The following is a 23820-nucleotide window of genomic DNA, read 5'->3' as shown; positions in this document are numbered from 1 at the left end:
ACAAATCTGTAGACAGATAAATGAAACATTTTATTACAAATATATTATTTATTACATTATATTTTATTGGTAATCTTATATTAGAATATATTTTTTTTATTTAAAAAATAATAGCTAAATACTATGTTATAATAATGACCTTTGAAGTTTTACAGAATTACGTTTATAAGTGTTGCTGCAAAAGTCTCAAATTTATTGAGGGTCCCTGGGTGGTTTGAGGACCTGAATGGGTGTCCCTGGGTCTGTAAATATTGATCCATGTTTTAGTTTTAGTGTTTTTTTTTCTCATAATATACTCAAAAAAAACAAGACCTTACCTTGAAATTTCATAAGATAAACATTTAAACTGACCAGCAGTGAGGGAAGTGTGTTTAGGTCATATCCTTGGGGTTAGAAAGAGTGTCATGACTTATTGGACTAGTTCTTCAGGGGTTTATTTTGAGCCCTATCCAGATGACTTTGGCACATGGAGCAGAAACAGTTCACACTCAGTTGGGTTTGGTTTTTCATATTGGATGTACAGAAGATATTGTTGAGAAAAAGTGTAAAATATATCTGGCGTCAAACTTTTGAGAAGGATGAAAAATGAGTATTTTTGCCTTCACCAGGCTTGATTCAAATTTCTTGTGTTTAATGCAGTGAAGCAGGGCTTTTTTTAGTAAGGAAAGAATGGTTGGAAAGTTTTTATATTTTACTGCATTATTATTGACTGTACAGAAGGGTTTCTTCAACACACTTTTCCCCAAAAGCGGCAAAAAAAATTGGAAAAATGGGCGGAAAAAGCTTCAGCTCAGTGTGACGTTCAGTAAGAGCTATTGTTTCCCATTCAAACTCACAGTCCACTATGTCTGGCAGGGTTGGTGTACATTCCTCAGGTCCTGCGTTGAAGCTCGGTGCCTGGGGACCTATTATGTAGAGCTCAGTAGCTGAACGGTGGAGACGGTTTAGATGGGGAGACGGTGTGTGTCTGGCGGTCTGCTCCGGTCTAGTCGACTATGCTGACACATGTTAGATCCATTGAAAGGATATGAGATCCCAGACTTCCCCCCTCATTCTTCCTGTACTACAGTAGGCTACCGTTAAAACTGATCAAATAGAGCGAGGTAGGAGACTCTACCTGTTGACTTAGTAGTCAAAGAGCCGTTTAGATGAGTTTGTAAACCACTCTTATTGGCTTTACGGTTTAAATTACATTAAGCTTGTAGGTTTAAGTGGGCTTTGGAGGAGTTTATGTTGGATGTCTCCCAGAGTCTAGGCTCAGGCATGGGAGCAGACGCTCAGAGCTGTGCAGGGGCGCAAAACATATTTGCATTGTTTGTGTTTATAAATGCAGCTAAGAATTTTTGCTCACATGAACTCCCATTACCCTCTCAGAGCGGATGGAGGACCGGCCAAATAAGGCTGTAAAAGTGTGTGGCCCTCTTTTAAACATGCCATAGCTGTCCCCCTGGTGAAGACTAATATTTGAACACATCAGTGTGGGTAAGAAGGGCCATTTTGATGAAGCTTTGTGATGTTCGCCCATAAGTAGTGTCTTTTGTCTTTTAAAGCCAATATGAAATCAAAATTGACACCAGTTACTTTATTAATACAATTTCCTGTTCTTATTGTGAATGATCTTTCAGTGCATACGTATTATTTCAAAGAAAAAATAATAATAATATGTTTTTAAAAATAGCAACTTAAATATTGTAAATAATATCAATTGATAATAATACAAATTTCTCCATCTCTGGTCTGAGATGCTGATGGGCTCCAGCATCCCCTACAGAGAATGACATTATTATGGTTGCCAGAACTTTACCGTAAAAAATACAGTAGCAACGTAAAAAAAATCTGTTAAATTTACGGTAAAATAACGTATTTCATTAACTGATATAATGTTAATTTACCAACCTAATGAAGTACTAATATCTGTTTTGTACCTTTATAATATACTGACAGTCACCAAACACAGTGGTGATAAGAGTCACATGATGAATCAAAGTTCATCACAAGCAGATTTTCCACAAGCTGAGAAGGACAACACTAACATATAGAAGGTGCGCACAGTGTCATTCACACACACGCTAAACACCATCATGGTAACATGCATGAAATTTTAAAAATGCAATAAACATTAATTTAACAACATTAGGTGTAAAATAAAACCCTAATGTATATAACTGATTAGAAAAAAATTAGAAAAACTAAGAAGAAACAGAGTTATTTCAACGAAAATATATCACATGTGAAGTGTCACGCAGGGAATTGTGGGAATGTCAATTTACGTTTTTTCACTGTAAATTTTACAATGAATTGTTATTTTTCACTTCCAAAAACTGTGAATTTAACGGTATTTTACCGTAAAATTACATTAAATGTACCGTAAGATCTATTACAGTTATTCACCGTATATATTACGGAAACTTTCTGTAAACCAATTGACAGTTTTTCACCGCAGCATTTTTACAGTCTTTTACTGTTAAAACACGGTCATTTTTTACAGTGTAGATTATTAGGTTTTTGGAAAAAAAAAAGCTAAGAAATGTTTGAATTAATATTGAAATCTCTTCCTTTGGTATATTGGCAAAAATGAGACATTGTTAAGAGCTATTATATTATATTATATTATATTATATTATATTATATTATATTATATTATATTATATTATATTATATTATATTATATTATATTATAAAAAATCTTGTTTCATGCAGAAATAGGACAGATTTCCATCATATTAAAAGAAAAAAGTTGTGAATACATTTCATGTTGACTTTAAAGAGTTTACATTGGTATTTCTGGCTATGTTACAAGTCATAAACAGGAGGCCACTCCTCCAGATGAGAAAGCACAGATTGGGTTCCTTTTCTTTGACTGTATGTTGTCTTCCTGTCTGACCTGTGCTCTCCATCATGTGTGGTGTTTTGTGAGGAGGTCTGTGCGTGACTGGGGTTTGTTTCCCCTTCTCTTCTCTGTCTCTTGGGTTCTTTACTTCTCTTCATTCTCTGCAATCTGATACCTCACAACAAATCAAGCTACTGTTCTCTTAAGACACATCTTTCTCTCGTTTGCCTGTCCCACTCCCTCATCAGCCAACTGTCCCAATTTCAATAGGTAATTTTCCCAGCTCCCCCTGTAATTTGTAGCATGGTCTTTGCTCACTTTAATTTTCAGTTATTCACACGGTCAATCTCATAATGTTTATTTCCCACACTTCTCTTCCTCTTTTTATGAATTTGTTTGGTCTTACTAGAAAGGGCTTTCTATGTTTGTCATACATGAACATTTCACACATGTTCGCAGAAAATAAAATCCACTGCACATGAGTCATTTTTTTACTCTAGTGTTAAAAAGCGAGTGTAGTCGATAGGCCACAGTCTATTGTTCAACATGATCATTTGCCAAACAACTCAACATGCCAGAAAAAGGGAATGGCTCTTTGTTGTGTCCGCACAGTCACCCTTTCACAAACTATACTGGGATCAAACAGAAGCTCTTTTTGTCCTTGTGGTGGGTAGCGTCACTCTATTTTGGAAGTAGAAAGCTTCAGGGAGTTGATTTTATGTTTTATTTTCAGACATTGATCCTACTTTGAAAATCGAAGGTATTTTCATCTCAGATGTAAGATGTGGGTCTCTTTTTAAAGTCATTATGGCAGGAAAACAAGACTGGACTTTTGTAGGAAAAGTCAAATGAAATTAGCAAAATTAGATTAGGGATTGCCAGCTGATCCTTTTGCTCTAGCAGTGTAGCAAGAAAGGTCTTTTGGGGAAAGTAGAACATCTGGTGTTTTTTTTTGTTTTGTTTTATCCTTCATATTTTTGTACATGACCACCTTTTTATATTGTATAATGTTTGCAGACGTTTCATGCTGGATGTGTGACATTTTATGCCAAAATAACATGTTCTTCCTTTCCAGGAACTGACAAAGCACTTTCATTCTATTGGACTGTATGCCTTCTCAGTGGTTAGAACCGAATTCAGTATTTTGCTATTTCAGACTGTCGTTTTCAGTGTGGCCTGTGGTGGACAAGCTACTTTTTTCTCATTCAGCTCCATAAATATCAAAATCTTCATAGTGTTTTCTTTGATCTTACTTCAGTGAGTTTTAGCATTGATGGTTTCCCCTTTTGATTCAAAGAAGTTTTTGTATTCTATGAGGGTTTTTTTTTTTTTGTACTTATGCAAGTTTCTTTGTGGTGGTGTAGCTCTCCAAAAGTTTGGCTAATAATATCTGTGCAGGAAGCTCTTGGGCCGGCCCTGAGAAAAACCCCTAGGGTAAATACTGCAGAAGTGAATCTTAAACTTATTTGATTAGTTTCTGGACCAGAAAACAAAGCAGCCTAAATCTCAGAGAGCCACTGTAGATCAGATAAAGATTAATCTGAGCTCTTTGCAGCCGCTGTTATCAGTGATGTGGCACCAGATCCTGGATCATCACGTGAATGGAGGACTAGAACATCTCTGTGTTCTAAGTGCCCTAATTACACATCAGACCTACAAATGGTCACTAGGCAGTCCTGACAGCCTTGCAACAGACATATGGCCAGATCCAACTTCTGACTCCTATTTTGAAGCTTCCCAGAAGACAGTTTTATTGCTCACAGGTTGCACTTTCATAGCTCAGGAGGCTGGAGCTCTTTAAGTATCAACTTTGTTTCAGATGTTTCTTATAAAATTGCTTATGAGAAATAAATGTACACAAATAAGGCAATTGTTGATGTAAAGTAAAAGGATAGAGCTCTGAAATTAATGTGGATAGCAAAGTATTTGTTTTTTTGGGGGGGTGGGGGGGGGGGTGATAAGAAATGTTTGAATTCATATAGAAATCGTTGACTTGATTCCAGACTTTACTATATTAGCAAATATGAGATCTCTCCTTTATATACATTGCATATATATCTCTCAGAATAGACATATATTAGACAAATTTAAAGGGATAGTTTACCCAAAAATGAAAATTCTGTCATAATTTACTTACCCTCAAGTAGTAATAGTATTTATTTTTCCTATTATGGTAGTAAATGGGAGGCGAGCTCTGTTTGGTTACTGACATTCTTCCAAATATCTTCCTTTGTGTTCAGCAGAACAAAGAAATTCATACAGGTTTGGAACAACTTGAGGGTGAGTAAATGATGACAGAGTTTTCATTTTTGGGTGAACTGTCCCTTTAAATTTTCCAATTCTCTCTTATTTCTGTGTAGGAGAAAAATATGAGGATAGTGGGATTATATTTCTTTCAAACTGGTTTTGATCTACAGCCTCTTTTGCTGTTGATATAAAAATGCAGCATTGTTGATATTTCCTCAGAGACTGGATGCTTTCATATTGACTAAGCATGGATGATGGTATTTTTGTAGGCTTTTCTCTCCTCTCTTCCTCAAAAACAATGGATTCGGTTTGTTGTGTGAAATGTTCGGAAGCAGTGAGTTCATCAGAAAGAGCTGCCGTTTACGTCATTTATTATGTGCTGCATGTTAACAAGTGTAGGAGTCGCCCACTTCATCTCTGACATTTGAGTCGGAGAGAGTAGAGAGAGAGCGATTTAGAGAAAGAGATAAAACTTTTATCCCCTAAGCTGTAGAACTTCAAATGTTGACCAACTCGTGAGTGCTCGGTATGTACAATCAATATGTTAGGGTGATATAAAAGATGAAGTGGGATAATTTATAGCCAAATTCATTAACTGTTATAAACACGACATTCCGTCTGGAACTGTGGACCTCTGGAATGCACAATGTCGGTCACAACTGAAGAAAAAAAAAAAAACATTGGAAGGGGAATTGTGGGAGGGAATGGTAATGCTTGAGATCTTCACAGACAGAGCCAAATAACATTCTCCAGGGCCTCTCTTTACACATTGTCATTTCTGCTAAGTTTTGTTAGCTTTTCAGACATTACAAACCCTAGTCATCATAATTGGGATGTCTTCCAGTTGAATGTGGTTTCAAACAAAACAAATTTACTACATGGTCGGTTGAGTCTGTCTGCTGTTGTATTAAATGCTGGAAGCTAAACTGTCTGAGAAACACATCGGGTTTATAACGAAACTTCTAGATCTACAGCTCCATCGCAATTGAACAGCCAAACACGGCGTAAAGCAGCAGGTGTCCTTGACATCCGGAACAGAATCGTTTTGTGAAAGAATTGGTTCAGTTGATTAGAAGAGAATCCCTTATGAATCACACAAAAAAACTCATAGGTTTGAATTAGTCTGACTAATCTTTCACTGAATAAAACGCTACTATAATACATGCTGCGTTCACCAACAGCCTTTCCCAGACTTGTCACTGAATATGATTCATATGGGGTTGTGGAAAGGTGCATTCACTTTACAGTGGAAATAAAATAAAACGAATTCTTTCAACACACACAATATTCACTTTCCACAAATCATGGAGTCAGAATGAATTGTTTATAATGATGTGGTCATGTAATTTCAGTGAGATGATATGTTGCCTTGGCAGTAGGCTGTGAAGCTGTTGGCTTTTGGAGTGGATGAATCACGCTAATGTGGAGCGCAAGGACGTAGGTGATAGACAGATGCTCGAGTGGGTGTTGATATGGGTGTGAATGGCATCTTCAGAACAAACACCTTTTCCATCTTCAAAGGGAAACCCACTGAGAGGACTGTAACATGCTGTGATAATCTGGCTCAGTGCCTATCTGCTGTTGGCTATCTGTAATCACAGCACATGGTCTCAGGTTAATAAAGGGAGATGCAGTGTTTGTTGGAGACAGTTGTCAGATCACACCCCACACCTGACTCAGTGTGTGTTCTACCATTAAAGAGATTTAGAAGACAGATCACATACTGATCTGTTTGTAGTGCAAATGTGATCTGAAATAAGAGAGTAGTATGGGCAATGAAGTACAATGATTTATATATCATTAGAACAATGGCATTATTATTATTATTATATTCATGCTGATTTATATGAGAATTATGAGATCATACAGTTACTTTACCCTCGGTAAACTCTTTTCAGTGTTTCTTGAGAACCAAATCAGAATGATTTTTGAAGGATCATGTGACACTGAAGACTGGAGTAATGGCTGCTGAAAAAATAAATATATAAAACATTATTTTCAATTGTAATAATATTTCAAAATATTATTTGTTAATAATGTTTCACTGTATTTTTGATCAAATAAATGCAGCCTTGGTGATCTTTTTTCCCTAAAACATTAAAAAATCATACAGACACCAAACATTTGAACGGCTGTCTATACGAGGATAAAGTAAATTTTTTTTTGGTCCTTGTCAAGAAAATTTGATTACATTAACACAGGCGCGAATGCTTGCATTCATCTGAAGTTAAAGGGTTAGTTCACCCAAAAATGAAAATTCTGTCATTAATTACTCACCCTCATGCCGTTCCATACCTGTAAGACCTTCGTTCATCTTCGGAACACAAATTAAGATATTTTTGATGAAATCCGATGGCTCAGTGAGACCTCTATTGCCAGCAATGTGACTGAACCTCTCAAGATCCAGAAAGGTACTAAAATTATATTTAAAACAGTTCATGCGAGTACAGTGGTTCTACCTTAATATTATAAAGTGACGAGAATACTTTTTGTGTGCCTAAAAAAACAAAAAAATACTGACTTTTCAACAACATCTAATGATGGCCGATTTCAAAACACTGCTTCAAAGCTTTACAAATCTTTTGTTTCGAATCAGTGGTTCGGATCACGTAAACGAAAGGCTTGTTCGAGATGCATCGGCGCTTTGCAGACCGTTCGGCGTATGACATCAAAGTACCTCGAGAGCGATTCAAAAGCATAAGGAGTCTCATGCTCTCCAAGCGTTCTTGCGGTACTTTGATATCATACACCGACCGGTCTGCGCAACGCCGATGCATCTCCAACAAGCCTGAAGCCTCGTTCACTGAAATCACACGACTTTGGCTCTCCAAACCACTGATTTGAAACAAAAGATTCGTAAAGCTTCGAAGCAGTGTTTTGAAATCGGCCATCACTAGATATTGTTGAAAAGTCGTTTTGTTTTTTGGCGCACAAAAAGTATTCTCGTCGCTTTATAATATTAAGGTAGAATCACTGTATATGAACTGTTTTAAATATGTTTTTAGTACCTTTCTGGATCTCGAGAGGTTCGTTGACATTGCTGGCAATAGAGGTCTCACTGAGCCATCGGATTTCATCAAAAATATCTTAATTTTTGTTCCGAAGATGAACAAAGGTCTTGTGGGTGTAGAACGACATAAGGGTGAGTAATTAATGACATTGTTTTCATTTTTGGGTGAACTAACCCTTTAAAGCACTTTAGTAGTCTAGGGGGCAACAGAGTTACTTTCCAGATGCCTGTGCTATTGAAACGAGTGTATTACTATTCACACAAGTTTATACATATTGACTTTAACGAACTTGTAAGCAAGGTTCTTTTTAAGCTGTTGCTCCGCTGTAAAAGAAGACAGTTTATACTGGTGTTCAATATACCTACACTGGGTAAACCCAGCCTGATCTGCCGGCGATTTGATTTTGCCCGGCAACTCGGTCTGGAAACCCGTACATTCATTTCTGCTGCATCTGTTACACTTTTGCGGGAACCAATCACAGACTGGCTTATCCCCCTTGCTCGCTATTGGCGGGTACAGAGCTCTTTCTATGGCTCTGGGCAGGTATAACACGATGACGTCTCTCGCACGACCGTCAATCCAATTCCTTTTAACCTCTCAACGATGCTAAATGACGTCTTTAGTTTAGCAAACAAATCGCTCGAGTGTGTGTAAATACCGATCACTTTCATGTTTTTTTGCACAACCTGCAAAAAACGCTCGATGCCATTGCTGCTTCTGCAAACCGCTGATCGATGCTACAAACCAATACAAATTAAACCTGTCTGGAGTTTTCGCATCGCTCTGCAAAAGTACGTCACCCGGATTGTTGATCTGATTGGTTGAAGGACAATCCAATTGCGTGAATAATGCTCGTTGATCACGCCTCTTGTGCAGTAGGAAATACATAGCAAACTCCCCAGACCAATGTTCAATTTTAAATTGAGCTTGGTCTGGTGATAGCCAGACAACATTATACCAGCTCTTGCTGCACATTGCGTGCTCTGATACAATGCTTCTGCATTTACGTAATTGCATAATTCCTTAAACCTTGGCACATAATTAATCCTGCACTGTTTGTGCTATAGACATTAATGATACTTCACGTAATTTTGTGTAACTTTCTAGCAACACCCTAGTAAACACATAGCAACACACCCTATAGCAACTGCATAGCAATGCCCTGGCAATCACTCACAATTGTGGCAACGGCAAGCACTGTTCATAATTTTCTTCAGAAAGTGTAAAAATCTAGTTTGAGATGGAGAATTTGGTAAAAAGATTTTCATGATATCTGACTCAGGCTCTGAAGATAAATATGATTTTATACAGGATATAAGAAGTCACCACAGGACGTGAGCTCATAGGTTGCAGGGTTTCTCGTGTCTGGCAAGAAACCACTGTGACCCAAAGAAAACGAGCACAGAGACATCTCTGCAAGGTCGTTGCCATGGGTACATGGCGGAATACACGACTTCCTGTGTGTTCTGATGCAAAAGCGCTCTCTGTTTTTCAGAACTCTATGAACCTGCCCCCAGATAAAGCACGTCTCCTCCGGCAGTACGATAATGAGAAGAAGTGGGACCTCATCTGTGACCAGGTACAGCTTCCACAGTGACTCACTTTAATGCTACACCCTTGCTTCTGTAATGCAGTCTGGAACAACATGCATCCAGGAATAAACGTTGACATGACCTTATTAACAATTATTATTATCACACAAGTTATTTACCATTTATAGACACTTAGAAAATTTAACACCCAAAAATTTATACATTTTGAGGACCGTACTGGTTGTTCTTTTCTATGCAGTTAGAATGAATGGGGACTGAAGTTTTCCAGTAGTCTATATACAGTACAGTCCAAAAGTTTGGAACCACTAAGATTTTTTATGTTTTTAAAAGAAGTTTCGTCTGCTCACCAAGGCTACATTTATTTAATTAAAAATACAGTAAAAACAGTAATATTGTGAAATATTATTACAATTTAAAATAACTATGTACTATTTAAATATATTTGACAAAGTAATTTATTCCTGTGATGCAAAGCTGAATTTTCAGCATCGTTACTCCAGTCTTCAGTGTCACATGATCCTTCGGAAATCATTCTAATATGCTGATCTGCTGCTCAATAAACATTTATGATTATTTTCAATGTTGAAAACAGTTGTGTACTTTTTTTTTTCAGGATTCCTTGATGAATAGAAAGTTCAAAAGAACAGCATTTATCTGAAATACAAAGCTTCTGTAGCATTATACACTACCGTTTAAAAGTTTGGGGTCAGTAAGAATTTGTATTTTTATTTTTTTTAAAAGAAATTAAAGAAATGAATACTTTTATTCAGCAAGGATGCATTAAATCAATCAAAAGTGGCAGTAAAGACATTTATAATGTTACAAAAGATTAGATTTCAGATAAACTCTGTTCTTTTGAACTTTCTATTCATCAAATAATCCTGAAAAAAAATATTGTTCACAAATATTTTGTACAATTGTACACAATTAATGTTTATTGAGCAGCAGATCAGCATATTAGAATGATTTCTGAAGGATCATGTGACACTGAAGACTGGAGTAATGATGCTGAAAATTCAGCTTTGATCACAGGAATAAATTACTTTGTGAAATATATTTAAATAGTACACAGTTATTTTAAATTGTAATAATATTTCACAATATTACTGTTTTTTACTGTATTTTTAATTAAATAAATGTAGCCTTGGTGAGCAGACGAAACTTCTTTTAAAAACATTAAAAATCTTTGTGGTTCCAAACTTTTGGACTGTACTGTATATATGATAATTTTATGGTACTTTAGGTCCCCATTCATTGTAATTGCATGGAAAAGAGCAGCCTGTACAGTCTTTAGAATTTCTCCTTTTGAGTTCATACTGTCATGCTGATTTGGAATGAGTAATGGTGAGTAAATGATGGCAGAAGTTTCATTTTTAGAGAAACTGTCCCATTAAGTAAACTGGCACATCTTGTTAAATACAGGATTACGCAGAAAAAAAGAAGAAGTAAATGATGACTTCAAGTACATGTCTTGTAAAACTACTATTTATAAACGTCTAGTCATGCATCTTGACAAACTATGAAAGGGAGTTCATAGTTACAACAACAACAACATAGTTTAAGAATAATGTTCAAGTTTTTTAAACAAACAACATGATTAAGAACATGTGTATGTGTTAGATAAAACAGAACACTTATCTTTTATTAGAGATGTTTGATGTTTTTAACCTGTGTATAACTTTCTCCCCTCTTCTGTTAGGAGCGTTTCCAAGTAAAGAATCCTCCACATACATACATCCAGAAACTACGTGGATATTTAGACCCAAGAGTCACACGCAAGGTCAGCATCCTCCTCTAGAAAATATAACCAGTGACTGTTTCTCAGCTGCTTGCATGTGAACATGATTAAAGCAGTTAAAAGGGGTGTATTGTGAGAAATCAAACTGCCCTTTTTTTTGTTTGTAGTGAATGTGGTTTTAAAATATATTGTAGTTTTAAAACTTAAAATTTTCTTCCCTGTCCAAAAAGACTATCTATTGAAACTGAACTGGACAAAATGACTTGCTCTAAACTTCCACATCTTACTAAAGACAGACAAATTCTTTAAATAGAAGTAAATCAACAGCAGAGAAAAACAGCCCCTTTAATTCTAAAGGCCAGAGACAGGGAGGGAAATGTTAAACAAACCAAAAAAAAAAAAAAAGTTAAAAATAAAATAAAAAAGTTAAAAATGTTTAGAAAATACACTACTGTTTTTTTTTTTTATTCAGAAAGGATGCATTAAATTGATCACAAGTAAAAGTAAAGACATTCGTAATGTTAAATGCACATTAAAGGTCCCGTTTTTCGTGTTTTTTTTGAAGCTTTGATTGTGTTTATAGTGTGCAATATAACATGTGTTCATGTTTCGCGTGTAAAAAAAACACAGTATTTTTCACATAATTTACTTATCTGTATACCGCTGTTTCCACTGTCATAAAAACGGGCTGATGACTTCCTTGTTCTATGAAGTCCCTCCTTCAGAAATACGTAACGAGTTCTGATTGTGCCAGCGGTTCCTGTGTTGTGATTCGACAGCAGTTTAGCGCATCTTGCCCGGAAAGGTCACGCCTTTTACCATAACGTGGAGATGCACGCGCTCAGTGTTATTGTAAACATGTCTTTAATTTTACCCTATCAATTTGAGCCGGAATCAGACCCGGTGATTGGACTGCGGGATGAAAATAACAGCGTTTCAACGACATGGCGACAAACACAGTCTACAAACGCAACTCTTGTGTATTCCTGTGGACGGAGGTTAGTCAAAAAACTGTTTTAGTGACGTCATTAAAGAAGGAAGTAGAGGGATGTAGTCCAAACTGGCCGTTCGATGTAGGCGACTTCTGTTAAATAAAATATCTCGCTTGGCATTCAACTTTGAGCTTTAAAATTTTACAGATTTTATTTATACTCTAACAACAACATTACACACTAACTAAAGTTTGAAACATGGGATCATGAAGAACGGGACCTTTAATGCTGTTATTTTGTAACTTTCTATTCATCAAAAAGTCCTGAACTGTATCACAGTTTCTATAAAAATATTGAACCGATTCAACAGTTTTAACTGTTTTTAGCATTGATAATAAGAAATGTTTCTTATTCAAAGCAATTTGAATGATTTCTGAAGGATCATGTGACACTGAAGATGGGGTAATGATGCTGAAAATTCAGCTTTGCCATCACAGGAATAAATGACATTTTAAAAAATATATCAAAATAGAAATCAGTTATTTTAAACTGTAAAAATATTTCACAATAATACTCTTTTTACTGTATTTTAGACCAAATAAATGCAGTCTGGCTGAGAATAAAAACCTTCTCCTAAAAAATATTTAATAATCTTACTGACTTTTAAATGGCAGTGTATCTGCAAAAAATACAAATATTCAGTATCAGTTAAAGGTGCCCTAGAGGTGCCTTTTCAAAAGATGTAATATAAGTCTAAGGTGTCCCCTGAACGTGCCTGTGAAGTTTCAGCTCAAAATACCCCATAGATTTTTTTTAATAAATTTTTTTAACTGCCTATTTTGAGCCATTATTACATATGCACCGATTAAGCGTGCGGCCCCTTTAAATCTCCCGTTCCCCCGCCCCCGCGAGCTCTTAAACAGCAAACACAAAGTTCACACAGCTAATATAACCCTCAAAATGGATCTTTACAAAGTGTTCATCATGCATACATCGATTCCTGTGAGTATAGTATTTATTTGGATGTTTACATTTGTTTATGAATGAGTTTGAGACTGTGCTCCGTGGCTAACGGGCTAATGCTACACTGTTGGAGAGATTTATAAAGAATGAAGTTGTGTTTATGAATTATACAGACTGTATGTGATTTCCATGTACTGAACTCTTGTTATTCAACTATGTCGACGTAAATTAAATTTTTGAATCTAGGGCACCTTTAAGTTGCTATAATCCGAGCGGTTGGTTTCCCTGTGCAGGACATTTGTGTTGACATCTTTTGAGTACTAAAAGTTTAACCAGAAGTGTTGTTTTACCCGGCACTAGCTAGTGTTTATTGAAATGTTTAAAAAAACTTTATTGTGGTGAGGTTTTTCTCCAAACATGCCGATAATCATCAGTTGTTTCTCTCTGTGTGCAGAAATTCCGCAGGAGGGTCCAGGAATCCACCAAAGTCTTGCGAGAGCTGGAGATATCACTGAGAACCAATCACATAGGGTGACTAATTCCTGTCTCCTCTCATTTAATCCTTCTTTTACATCTCTTCGTCTTGTGCTGATCTCTACAAATACCCCTCCCAGCAATCACCAGGAGTAACATCCCATGATCCTCCAGCAACCAATGCAGTGAGGTTATGAGGCTCCTGTATACAGTGGGGGGAACAATAGCACTGCTAGTTGTATGGGTGGGAAGCTGTGGTATTGTTTGGCTTTCCCCTCTAAAGAATCACTCTTTCTTTGTTCTTCCTGTTGTAGAAAGCTAGATGTAGTGTTTGCCCTTGCACAAATCCCTGCTGTTGGGCTGTTCTGTCAGATTCCCTGTGCTTATAGCGCTGTCTGTAGACCTCGGCAGCGTCCAGATGGTTTTTATTCATCTCGTCCCTCACCCGCCACCCCCTTAGCAGCTTTAGCAAGCAGGAAGCTGAGTAGTGTATGCCGGAGAGCCAGGAAGCCTGGAGCATCCAACAATGTCGTGTGTGAAAGGACACACACACACACACACACACACATACAAAGGTTTATAACTCACATTGATGGACACAAACAAAACAGTGACACACAAATCTGCAGCACAATGAGGTACAATGAAACATTGACAACTGGGAACATCTTTTCACTGTTTATATTCCGTTTTCAAGGACACACACACTTATGAATACAAAAAACGATGTGTTGTGAAACTGTGAAACCCTTCACACACAACCGCATGCTTTGTTACATCCGTACCAACTGGATGAACCCATACACACAAGAGATGGGAAGTAACTAACTAGCAGTAGTGGCCTAGAGCCATTAGCAACTTAACTGCATTTTTTAATAGTCCAGCTGTTACAAAATGCTACAGTGTTATATTTAAGTGTCACATTGTGTATGCTAAATGACAGTTCACATTCATTTATTTGTTTGGACCGTGCAAATGAAGGACACAAAAATAATGCTTCATCGATCCAAGTCTCCACATAGTACCAATTCATTTTAGGTTTTTTTTTGTAGCAAAATATTCAGTTACATGCTGATGTTTGGTGCTAATTTACACTAAAATAATATTATTTAAATGTACATTATTTATTAAATATTTTGTATAAAATATAAAAATATTTTTAAAGAATTAGCATTTTATTTTTATAATATTTTAACATTTTATAGCATCAATTTTGATATTTTAAATCCTATATTTAAATGATAAATTATATAATCTTATATTTAAAGGTGCCATAAAACGTCTTTTTAAAAGATGTAATATAAGTCTAAGGTGTCCCCTGAATGTGTCTGTGAAGTTTCAGCTCAATATACCACATAGATTTTTTCTGTGTGGCTATTTTGGGGCATCATTAAATATGAGCCGATTTAGGCTGCGGCCCCTTTAAATCTCCTGCTCCCCGCCCACGGAGCTCGCGCTTGCCTTTAACAGCATAAACAAAGTTCACACAGCTAATATAACCCTCAAAATGGATCTTTACAAAGTGTTCGTCATGCAACATGTCTAATCGCGTAAGTACAGTGTTTATTTGGATGTTTACATTTGATTCTGAATGAGTTTGATAGTGCTCTGTGGCTAAAGCTAACATTACACACTGCTGGAGAGATTTATAAAGAATGAAGTTGTGTTTATGAATTATACAGACTGCAAGTGTTTAAAAAATGAAAATAACGACAGTCTTGTCTCCGTGAATACAGTAAGAAACGATGGTAACTTTAACCACATTTAACAGTACATTAGCAACATGCTAACGAAACATTTAGAAAGACAATTTACAAATATCACTAAAAATATCATGATATCATGGATCATGTCAGTTTATTATTGCTCCATCTGCCATTTTTCACTGTTGTCCTTGCTTGCTTACCTAGTCTGATTTGCTGGCATATGCAAATATTGGGGGCGTACATATTAATGATCCCAACTGTTACGTAACAGTCGGTGTTATGTTGAGATTCGCCTGTTTTTCGGAGGTCTTTTAAACAAATGAGATTTATATAAGAAGGAGGAAACAATGGTGTTTGAGACTCACTATATGTCATTTCCATGTACTGAACTCTTGTTATTTAACTATGCCAAGATAAATTCAATTTTTAATTCTAGGGCACCTTTAAATATTTAAAAGGGATGTTAAATGTTAAAGGGATCGTTCACTAAAAAATGAAAATGCTGTCGTCATGTACTCCCCCTCAAGTTGTTCCAAACCTATATGAATTTATTTATTATAAGATATTTTAAAGAATTTGGCCAAACAAACAGTTGATGGACCCCATTGACTTCCATAGTATGAAAACAAATATTATGGAGGTCAATTTGATTACCAACATTCTTCAGAATATCTTCTTTTGAATATCTTCTTTTGTAAATGATGACAGAATTTTCATTTTTGGGTGAACTATCGATAGTTAGTGAATTACTGTATACATTAGCTTGGCAAACTACAGTTTCAAAGTATCTTCCTGAACACTCATACACACGCACAGTTAGCATGTGAGCAAAATCTCAGAAAACACTGGTAAAATATGATTCTGAATTAGTTCTTTTGTTTTCTGTGTGAGCCATAAATAACCAATCCACTCCTCTCCTGCATTAATAAGAGCTAGGGGTAATGTGTTTCTCATTAAGAACAAAAGGAAAAGAATAGGCAGGCTATTTTCACTGACTTTTTTGGGGCTGGATGAAATGGAACAGAGGACTGTTTATTGCATGTGTCCGATCCCTGGGCTTTTTCCGATGTGCTACTCCTTGCTTTGCCAAGACAATCTGAAATAGCATCTGGCCGGACAGGAAAAGAGTCTAAAGGGGAGCGGGGAGGGGGAGGTGGTAGACAGGAAGCTGATGATGGAGTGAGCCCCCACCACCTTTCAATCTGAAAAGTCTGTTTCTTGCTCAGTCCCACTTTTTTTTTGTCTGTCTTTCTTGTGCTTTTTTGGGAGTCTTGTAGCTTTTTTCTGATGCCTCCATGGCCATTTAACAATAGTGATAGATTTCAACTAATCATTATAGTTTGTGTTCGAGAGGTAAAATAAGAATGAAAATGAGAGACTGGCAGAAAAAAAAGAAGAATGCATTTATATATATATATATATATATGTGAATGTTTGCACAGGGGAGGCAGTCTAAACACTCCCACTGTCAGAGATTTAACCTCCTCTCTCAAGCTATGATCTCCACGTTCCTTTGCTCTGCATGGTGGGAATTCCTTTTGCTTTGACTTTCCCCCCCAGAAATCTGGAGCTAAATGAAGGAAATCTAAAACTAGCCTCTATGATGGACTTTCCATCTTAGTCTTGCCAAACCAGACAACTCAGAGCAGCCTTGAGGCTGAAAATGTCTTTGGATTTTAAAGTAAACATGAAACAACATTTGCTTCTTCTATAATATGATGTATTTAATGCAATAAGAAATTCAACAATAAAAAAGGGCTTGATGTTATCCATCGGGAATTGATTGGATTATTTAAAATGAGTGTTCTATACTAAACTTTGCTGTCAGTTGTGGAGGACTACTTCACTCCCGAACACCGCCGGCACCCATTATAGTTAAAATTTAAGTGTCTATTTTGAAGTTTACAAAGACAAACACTTGTTTTCTGTTGCAATAGCGTCCAGTGGTGAATTCTTAACAATAAGCCCATGTTCTTTTGTCAGTCTGAGGTTTAAGTTTGATGTCACGTTGACAGTCTTGAGAAAGAAGTTTTATTTCTTCACAGAAGTCTTTTTCACATTGTTTTAGTCTTTGTTAATCTGATCTGATTGTTGTTAGATGTACAAAATCATTCAAAAGTTTGGGGTTGGTAAAAAAAAGGTACACAAGAAACATTTTTTATTATTTTCAAAGTTGAAAACAATTATGCTGCTTAATATTTTTTTTGGAAACAGTGAGACATTTTTTCAGGATTGTTTAATAAATAGAAAGTTCAAAAGAACAACATTTATTTAAATTAGAAATCTTTTGTAATATTATAAATGTCTTTACTGTCCTTTTGATCGATTTTATTGGATCCTTGCTGAGTAAAAGTAATATACTTTTTTTTATACTTACAGACCCCAAACTTTTGAATGGTGGTATATATAGAGTGTTTGATTTCAGTAGGATGTTAAAGGATTAGTTCACTTTAAAATGAAAATTATTCCAACCCTCAAGCCATCCTAGGTGTATTTGACTTTCTTCTCTCTGATAAACACAATCGGAGTTATATTAATAAATATCCTGACACCTTCAAGCTTTATAATGGCAGTGAACGGGAAACAACTTCCATATTCAACTTATGAAAAAAGTAGAACATTTTTCGTAAGTTGAATATGGAAGGTGGTCTGGCAGAAGCTAGATGTTTTACTTTATAACTTGTTAAATATGGATATTTCTCTTACACAAACACATCGCTTCGCTTCAGAAGGCCTTTATTTACACCCTGGAGCCGTGTGGAATACGTTTATGATGGATGGATGCACTTTCTTGAGCTTCATACTCGTTGGTCCCATTCACTCCCATTATAAAGCTTGGACGCATCAGGATATTTATTAATATAACTCAGATTGTGTTCATCAGAAAGAAGAAAGTCAAATACACCTTGGATGGCTTGAAGGTGAGTAAATCTTGGGGTAATTTTCATTTTAAAGTGAACTAATCCTTTAACATCATCTCTCTGTTTAATGTGGCAGGTGGGTTCGTGAGTTCCTCAACGATGAGAACAGAGGCCTGGACATCCTGGTGGAGTATCTCTCCTTCGCCCAGTGTGCCGTCATGTAAGTGACACACCGTAAAAACAACCAACCACAGTCAACTTCACAACACGCCAATCCATGCACCATTTAAAAGATCCAAACAAGAAGCCAGGCTTCCGCTGTAGATAAGGACTGTGATGAATTCACTGTTGATTAATGATTATGAAGGTGCCGGATGCCTCGTTGTAGGTGCGCTGCATTTTGTTTTGTGCTTTGTTATGCCTTGCTATAATGTGCTTGGATGGTCCTATGTGGCTCTGCAAAACCCTGGAATCCTGGTTACTGAGCTCTGTTGCTAACCCTCCCCACCCTTACCCCCTGCTCTCCGTATGTGCGGTTCCCTGTGTACGCGGCTCAGGTTGGATTTTGAAGGGCTGGAGAATGGCGAGGACTTTTCGCTGGACAAGGCTAAGTCCTGGAGCAGGTCCATCGAGGATCTGCACCAGAACGGCTGCAATACGCTGGTGCGCTCTGCGCGGCAATCCGTCCTCCGGTATGTACTGGCCTGCTTGTGCTTGCTACGCGCTGCCTCGCTTTGAAATGACTGTATGTTTGCTTATGTGATAACTTGCATTTGTTTGGTTTAGGCTGCTGACCAATCACAACTAGAAATAGAAATAGTTAATGCACTATTTTTTTTGTTTTTTTAAGAAATTTGAAAAATTGTCACTTTCCAACAACAGGGCAAAATTAATAGTTAAAAAGCATACTTATCACATTGGAAATGCAAATTTCGAAGGCCTAAATTATCAACATGATCAAAACTACTACATGCCTTGTGTCATCTGATTGATAGTTTATATTGTTTTAGAAAGTAAAAGGCCTTTTAGTATCATTTAAAAAAAACAAAAAAACATCCACTTTCAGGTTGTGGTATAGTTGTGTTTTTGCTGTGAAATCCTTACTGATTTTTATAAAGTGAACATAAGAATATCTTTTAATCTTTTATATTGTTGGTAATATTTTAAGATGAATTACTGGGCTGAAGCAACTTGGGTTTACTTGACTATCCATATTATTTTTGAGAAAAATCGTTTTAAAATGGTATTTTTTTAAATCCAATATTAAAATGATTTTGTACATAGCTTTGATCAAACTAAGTATTTAAGTATCTTCCTACTAAGATATATTATTGGGAGATATAGAGTCCCAGACAGCAACATAGTGTGGCCCAGATCCGGCCCATATCTGGTACATGTGGATTACACGCGGACCAGATGTGGGCCGGATCTGGGCCGACATTATGTTGCTGTCACGGGTGATAACTGTTATTTTTATGCATTTTTTGTAAGTAGTCTGCTATACTGTTTTAAAGATCTCATTACATTTACATTACAAGCTATCAGAATTTCACCTATGTTTTGGTTATATTAATTTCAGCAACTGCCCCAATATTTGGCATATTTTTGTTTAGTTTGGGCCTCTAAATAAAGCTGAGGTGGGTTTTTTCCTCCTTGGGAATTCCTTCTCCATATTCTCCTATATCACTGTGAGCAATAAAGGCCTGATATGATACACATATGCAATTTTTTTAATACAACCATTTTAATACAACAGTTTAACATGTGTTAAATTACCTACTCATCCTAGGTTAATTTTATATTCGATAATAACTTTAATAAAAATATAATTATTATAACTATAATAAATATAATGGTTTTCACATCAAAAACTTTTTGTGTCTTTTTGCGTTATGAGTAATTCAACCCTTTTTGGGGAAAGTGTCAACGATTGTTCCTGACTTGTCACAGTTACGTTCCTGTCTCACTTCACTGGTTATAATAAGTGTGCTCACGCTCTGAACATTAGCGCTTTGCACCGAAACTTGGTCACATGCGTGCATTATTTTGCCCACTGAGCCAAAGCCACACTTCCTGACGGGTAGACAACACACGTAAATGAAAGTATTTCTTTATGTGGCACGTATGAGTGATTGTTTGTGGGTGAGTGTTCTGTCAAATCAAACACAACTCTTGTCAACTACTAACTTTGTCCTTTTATTACAGCTATGGAACAGCTGCCAACAGCAAAACCATCAAAAACTCCAGATTAGTCAGTCAAAAGGATGATGTGCATGTGTGCATCATGTGCCTCAGAGCAATCATGAACTATCAGGTACAGGATGCACAGACCTGATTGGTCACAAAAACCTCAGGGATGTCTGCTCGTTCTGAAACTGTACTATTTAAAGTAGTATGAAATCTTATCAAGCACTAGAAATTACCTGTTACCCTCCAGACTGTTTTTCATATCAGTGTCTGTCCAGTTTACAAAGACAGCACAACATCTTTATTGAATAACCATTGCATTGTGGTAAATGTTTTATACTCAAACCACGTTGCTTTTTCCTTTCTCACCCTAGTATGGCTTCAACCTTGTCATGTCTCATGCACATGCGGTCAACGAAATCGCCCTGAGTTTGAACAATAAGAACCCAAGGTAAGAATTAAGCCATTGTTTAACAGTTTTAAGGGACATATTTTTGTGTTTAAAGAAGCGAGAAGCAGGGCAATGAAATGGAACAAATAGAAGGTCTAGAGACACATATTTTTAATACTTTTAACTTTTTTAGAAAGTAGTGTCATGAATGAGATGCTGCAAAAGACATGAGATTCGAGCGCAGAAGTCAGTCACGTCCGTGTTTAGATAGAAAAACAATGGAAAAGCAGTGAAATTTAAAAAAACAGCCATTTAATATGCCAGTATACGGTCTTTTACTATAACTTTTAAGATGACTTGTTCTTTTTCACTTCCAAATCTGTACATTTAAGAGTATTTCACTGTAAAATGACAATTACCATTAAAATTGCGATCATTTTTTAGTGTAGGTAACTAACTGATGAGCCTGTTTAATGCAATACTTTCAGTGGCCTTTAGTTTTAATTACGCTGTGAAGTTGGGGATTAGAGTTGTGCATTTGTTTGGTAAGAATGAACTCTTTGGAGCGGATTAGTGTCAGTCTGACTAAGTGCATTTGTAGTCGAAGCTTAGATCAGTTCAGACTGAAACATAGAAAACCCCCCAGCCTTTCTTACATCTTGAAGAGCATCATTCCTTGAGCTCAATGAATCAGTGCACTAATCTACCAGTCAATCACAGCTGTAAAGGGTTTCTTGGATTGTGTCATTTCAAAACATCTCTGAAAAAAATGACCCCACCTACAATTACTGATACTCAGCATCACACATGAACCCTATGAGAGGCTCAAGATGAAAGTGCGCTATCATGTTTCTGATTTTGAAAATTGTATAACAATGGACACAAAGCTGCTGTTCTCCCTGAAGGATAGATCTAAGCAGGTGTGGGTGGGTAATGATCTGTCAAGTTGGTAATGTTACCCTTCTTATTGTGCGAGTCCTGCTCTGCCACTCTAGTCCAGTTGAATGCTCACAGAAGCTTTTGTTCTGCCCGTAGAACAAAGGCACTGGTCCTGGAGCTGCTGGCTGCTGTGTGTTTGGTGCGAGGTGGTCATGAAATCATCCTCTCTGCGTTTGATAACTTCAAAGAGGTAGATCCTGGGATATATACACCTGCATGTGTGTTACAAAAAACATATATGCTATATTAAATGTTAAACAAAGTTGTTTTGTTTTAGTTTGTGCACATATAAGGCCAATTAGCTGGCCATTTTTTTGCTTCCCAAATGCATTTGTGGGAAAACACCACATCTTAAGCCAGTCGTTTCATGAAACCCACATCTTTGATAAGGATCTGTGTTTTGGGGGGAGTGAATTGCCTGCAGACTCAACCGTTCACTCAACCTCTCAGTTTTGTTTGCCTAGTCATTTAAATACCGGAAATGGGCCAATTACCCCGTAACTGTCCCAACTCTATCCTGAGAAAGTAGGAGAGCTAATCAACACAGCAGTTACAACAATGCTGTGAGAGAGACTGAAATAAAATACTGCCAGCAGACTGGCTCAACTAGTCTTCAAAGAGTCTGTGGTTGAGCTGACTTTGAATTTAGACTAATTAATTAAACGTTCCACATTTAATTCAGCAGAGCATTATTAACTCAAACAAGAAGCTGATTGAAGTACTTTAAATAGTAAGTAGTATTGTTAATAGCAGCATATTTTGTCCTTTTTCCATTCTTCCATGGTAAAATGTGAGGCCTAAACATAGCTCCTTTGCCTTTTTGATCCCCTTCTTTTTCCATAGTCTATAATGAAGTCTGAATTCTCCATCTCGTCTTCTGTGAAACCCATAACCTCATACTCTGCTGTTTTGAGAACTAGATGTTTGTTCTTCTCAAATTATTCAAAGTAGGATGTTTATTTGTGAGGATATAAGAGCTATAGCTATCACACTTAGTAAGGATTAGTTCACTTTAAAATGAAAATTACCTCAAGCTTTACTCACCCTCAAGCCATCCTAGGTGTATATGACTTTCTTCTTGAGCACAGTCGGAGTTATATTATCCTGACGCGTCCAAGCTTTATAATGGCAGTGAACGGGACCAACGAGTATGAAGCTCAAGAAAGTGCATCCATCCATCATAAACGTACTCCACACGGCTCCAGGGGGGTTAATAAAGGCCTTCTGAAGCGAAGCAATGCATTTGCGTAAGAAAAATATCCATGGTTAACAAGTTATTTACCCCCCCAGAGCTGTTTATGATGGATGAATGTGGATGGATGCACTTTCTTGAGCTTCATACTCATTGGTCCCATTCATTGCCATTCTAAAGCTTGGACGCGTTAGGATATTTATTAATATAACTCTGATTGTGTTCATCAGAAAGAAGAAAGTCATATATACTTAGGATGGCTTGAGGGTGAGTAAAGCTTGGGGTAAATTTCATTTTAAAGTTAACTAATCCTTTAACATCATATTTATCTCTTGACATATCTAACTGGACTTAGGGGTTACTGTGCTTCTGGGATTGACTAAATAAAAATATCTGCAGGTTTGTAAGGAGAAGCACCGCTTTGAGAAGCTGATGGAGTATTTCCGTAGCGAAGATGGAAACATTGACTTCATGGTAGGTGCATGAAAGCACTTCTGTATTTTTGTACCTGTTTGTTTGTGTGGGACATGAATGTGTTTGATTGTGTATGTTTGTGTCTCAGGTGGCTTGTATGCAGTTCATCAACATTGTGGTCCATTCGGTTGAGGACATGAACTTCCGTGTACATCTGCAGTACGAGTTCACTAAACTGGGGCTTGATGACTTCCTGGAGGTATTCAGTCAATGTTCAAAATACTCAGTGTTTAAATAGGGAAGTAAAATGTTCATTGTGTAGATATCTTTTTTTATTTGAAATACTATTAAATTAGAGTAACCACATGATAAAACATTATGA

General features: G+C 36.7%; 1 protein-coding gene across 5 annotated transcripts in view; it reads left to right on the top strand.

The window, feature by feature from the left end:
• fmnl3 (formin-like 3) overlaps positions 1-23820 on the top strand; it is a 55972-nt gene that overhangs the window by 13594 nt on the left and 18558 nt on the right. For 4 of the 5 annotated variants that reach the window (XM_048177315.1, XM_048177313.1, XM_048177312.1 and 1 more), the window contains exons 2-11: positions 9584-9667; positions 11341-11421; positions 13729-13805; positions 18452-18535; positions 18873-19007; positions 20521-20629; positions 20877-20953; positions 21929-22022; positions 23424-23498; positions 23587-23697. In XM_048177315.1, the coding sequence (XP_048033272.1) occupies positions 9584-9667; positions 11341-11421; positions 13729-13805; positions 18452-18535; positions 18873-19007; positions 20521-20629; positions 20877-20953; positions 21929-22022; positions 23424-23498; positions 23587-23697 (927 nt within the window). The remainder of the gene's footprint in view (positions 1-9583; positions 9668-11340; positions 11422-13728; positions 13806-18451; positions 18536-18872; positions 19008-20520; positions 20630-20876; positions 20954-21928; positions 22023-23423; positions 23499-23586; positions 23698-23820) is intronic. The other variant, XM_048177316.1, reaches the window with a different exon arrangement.

The sequence above is a fragment of the Megalobrama amblycephala genome, linkage group LG24 (assembly GCF_018812025.1).
Source record: "Megalobrama amblycephala isolate DHTTF-2021 linkage group LG24, ASM1881202v1, whole genome shotgun sequence".
Taxonomy (NCBI): Eukaryota; Metazoa; Chordata; class Actinopteri; order Cypriniformes; family Xenocyprididae; genus Megalobrama; species Megalobrama amblycephala.
Note: the sequence above shows the minus strand (reverse complement) of the source record. Positions and strands in the feature narration are given on the sequence as shown.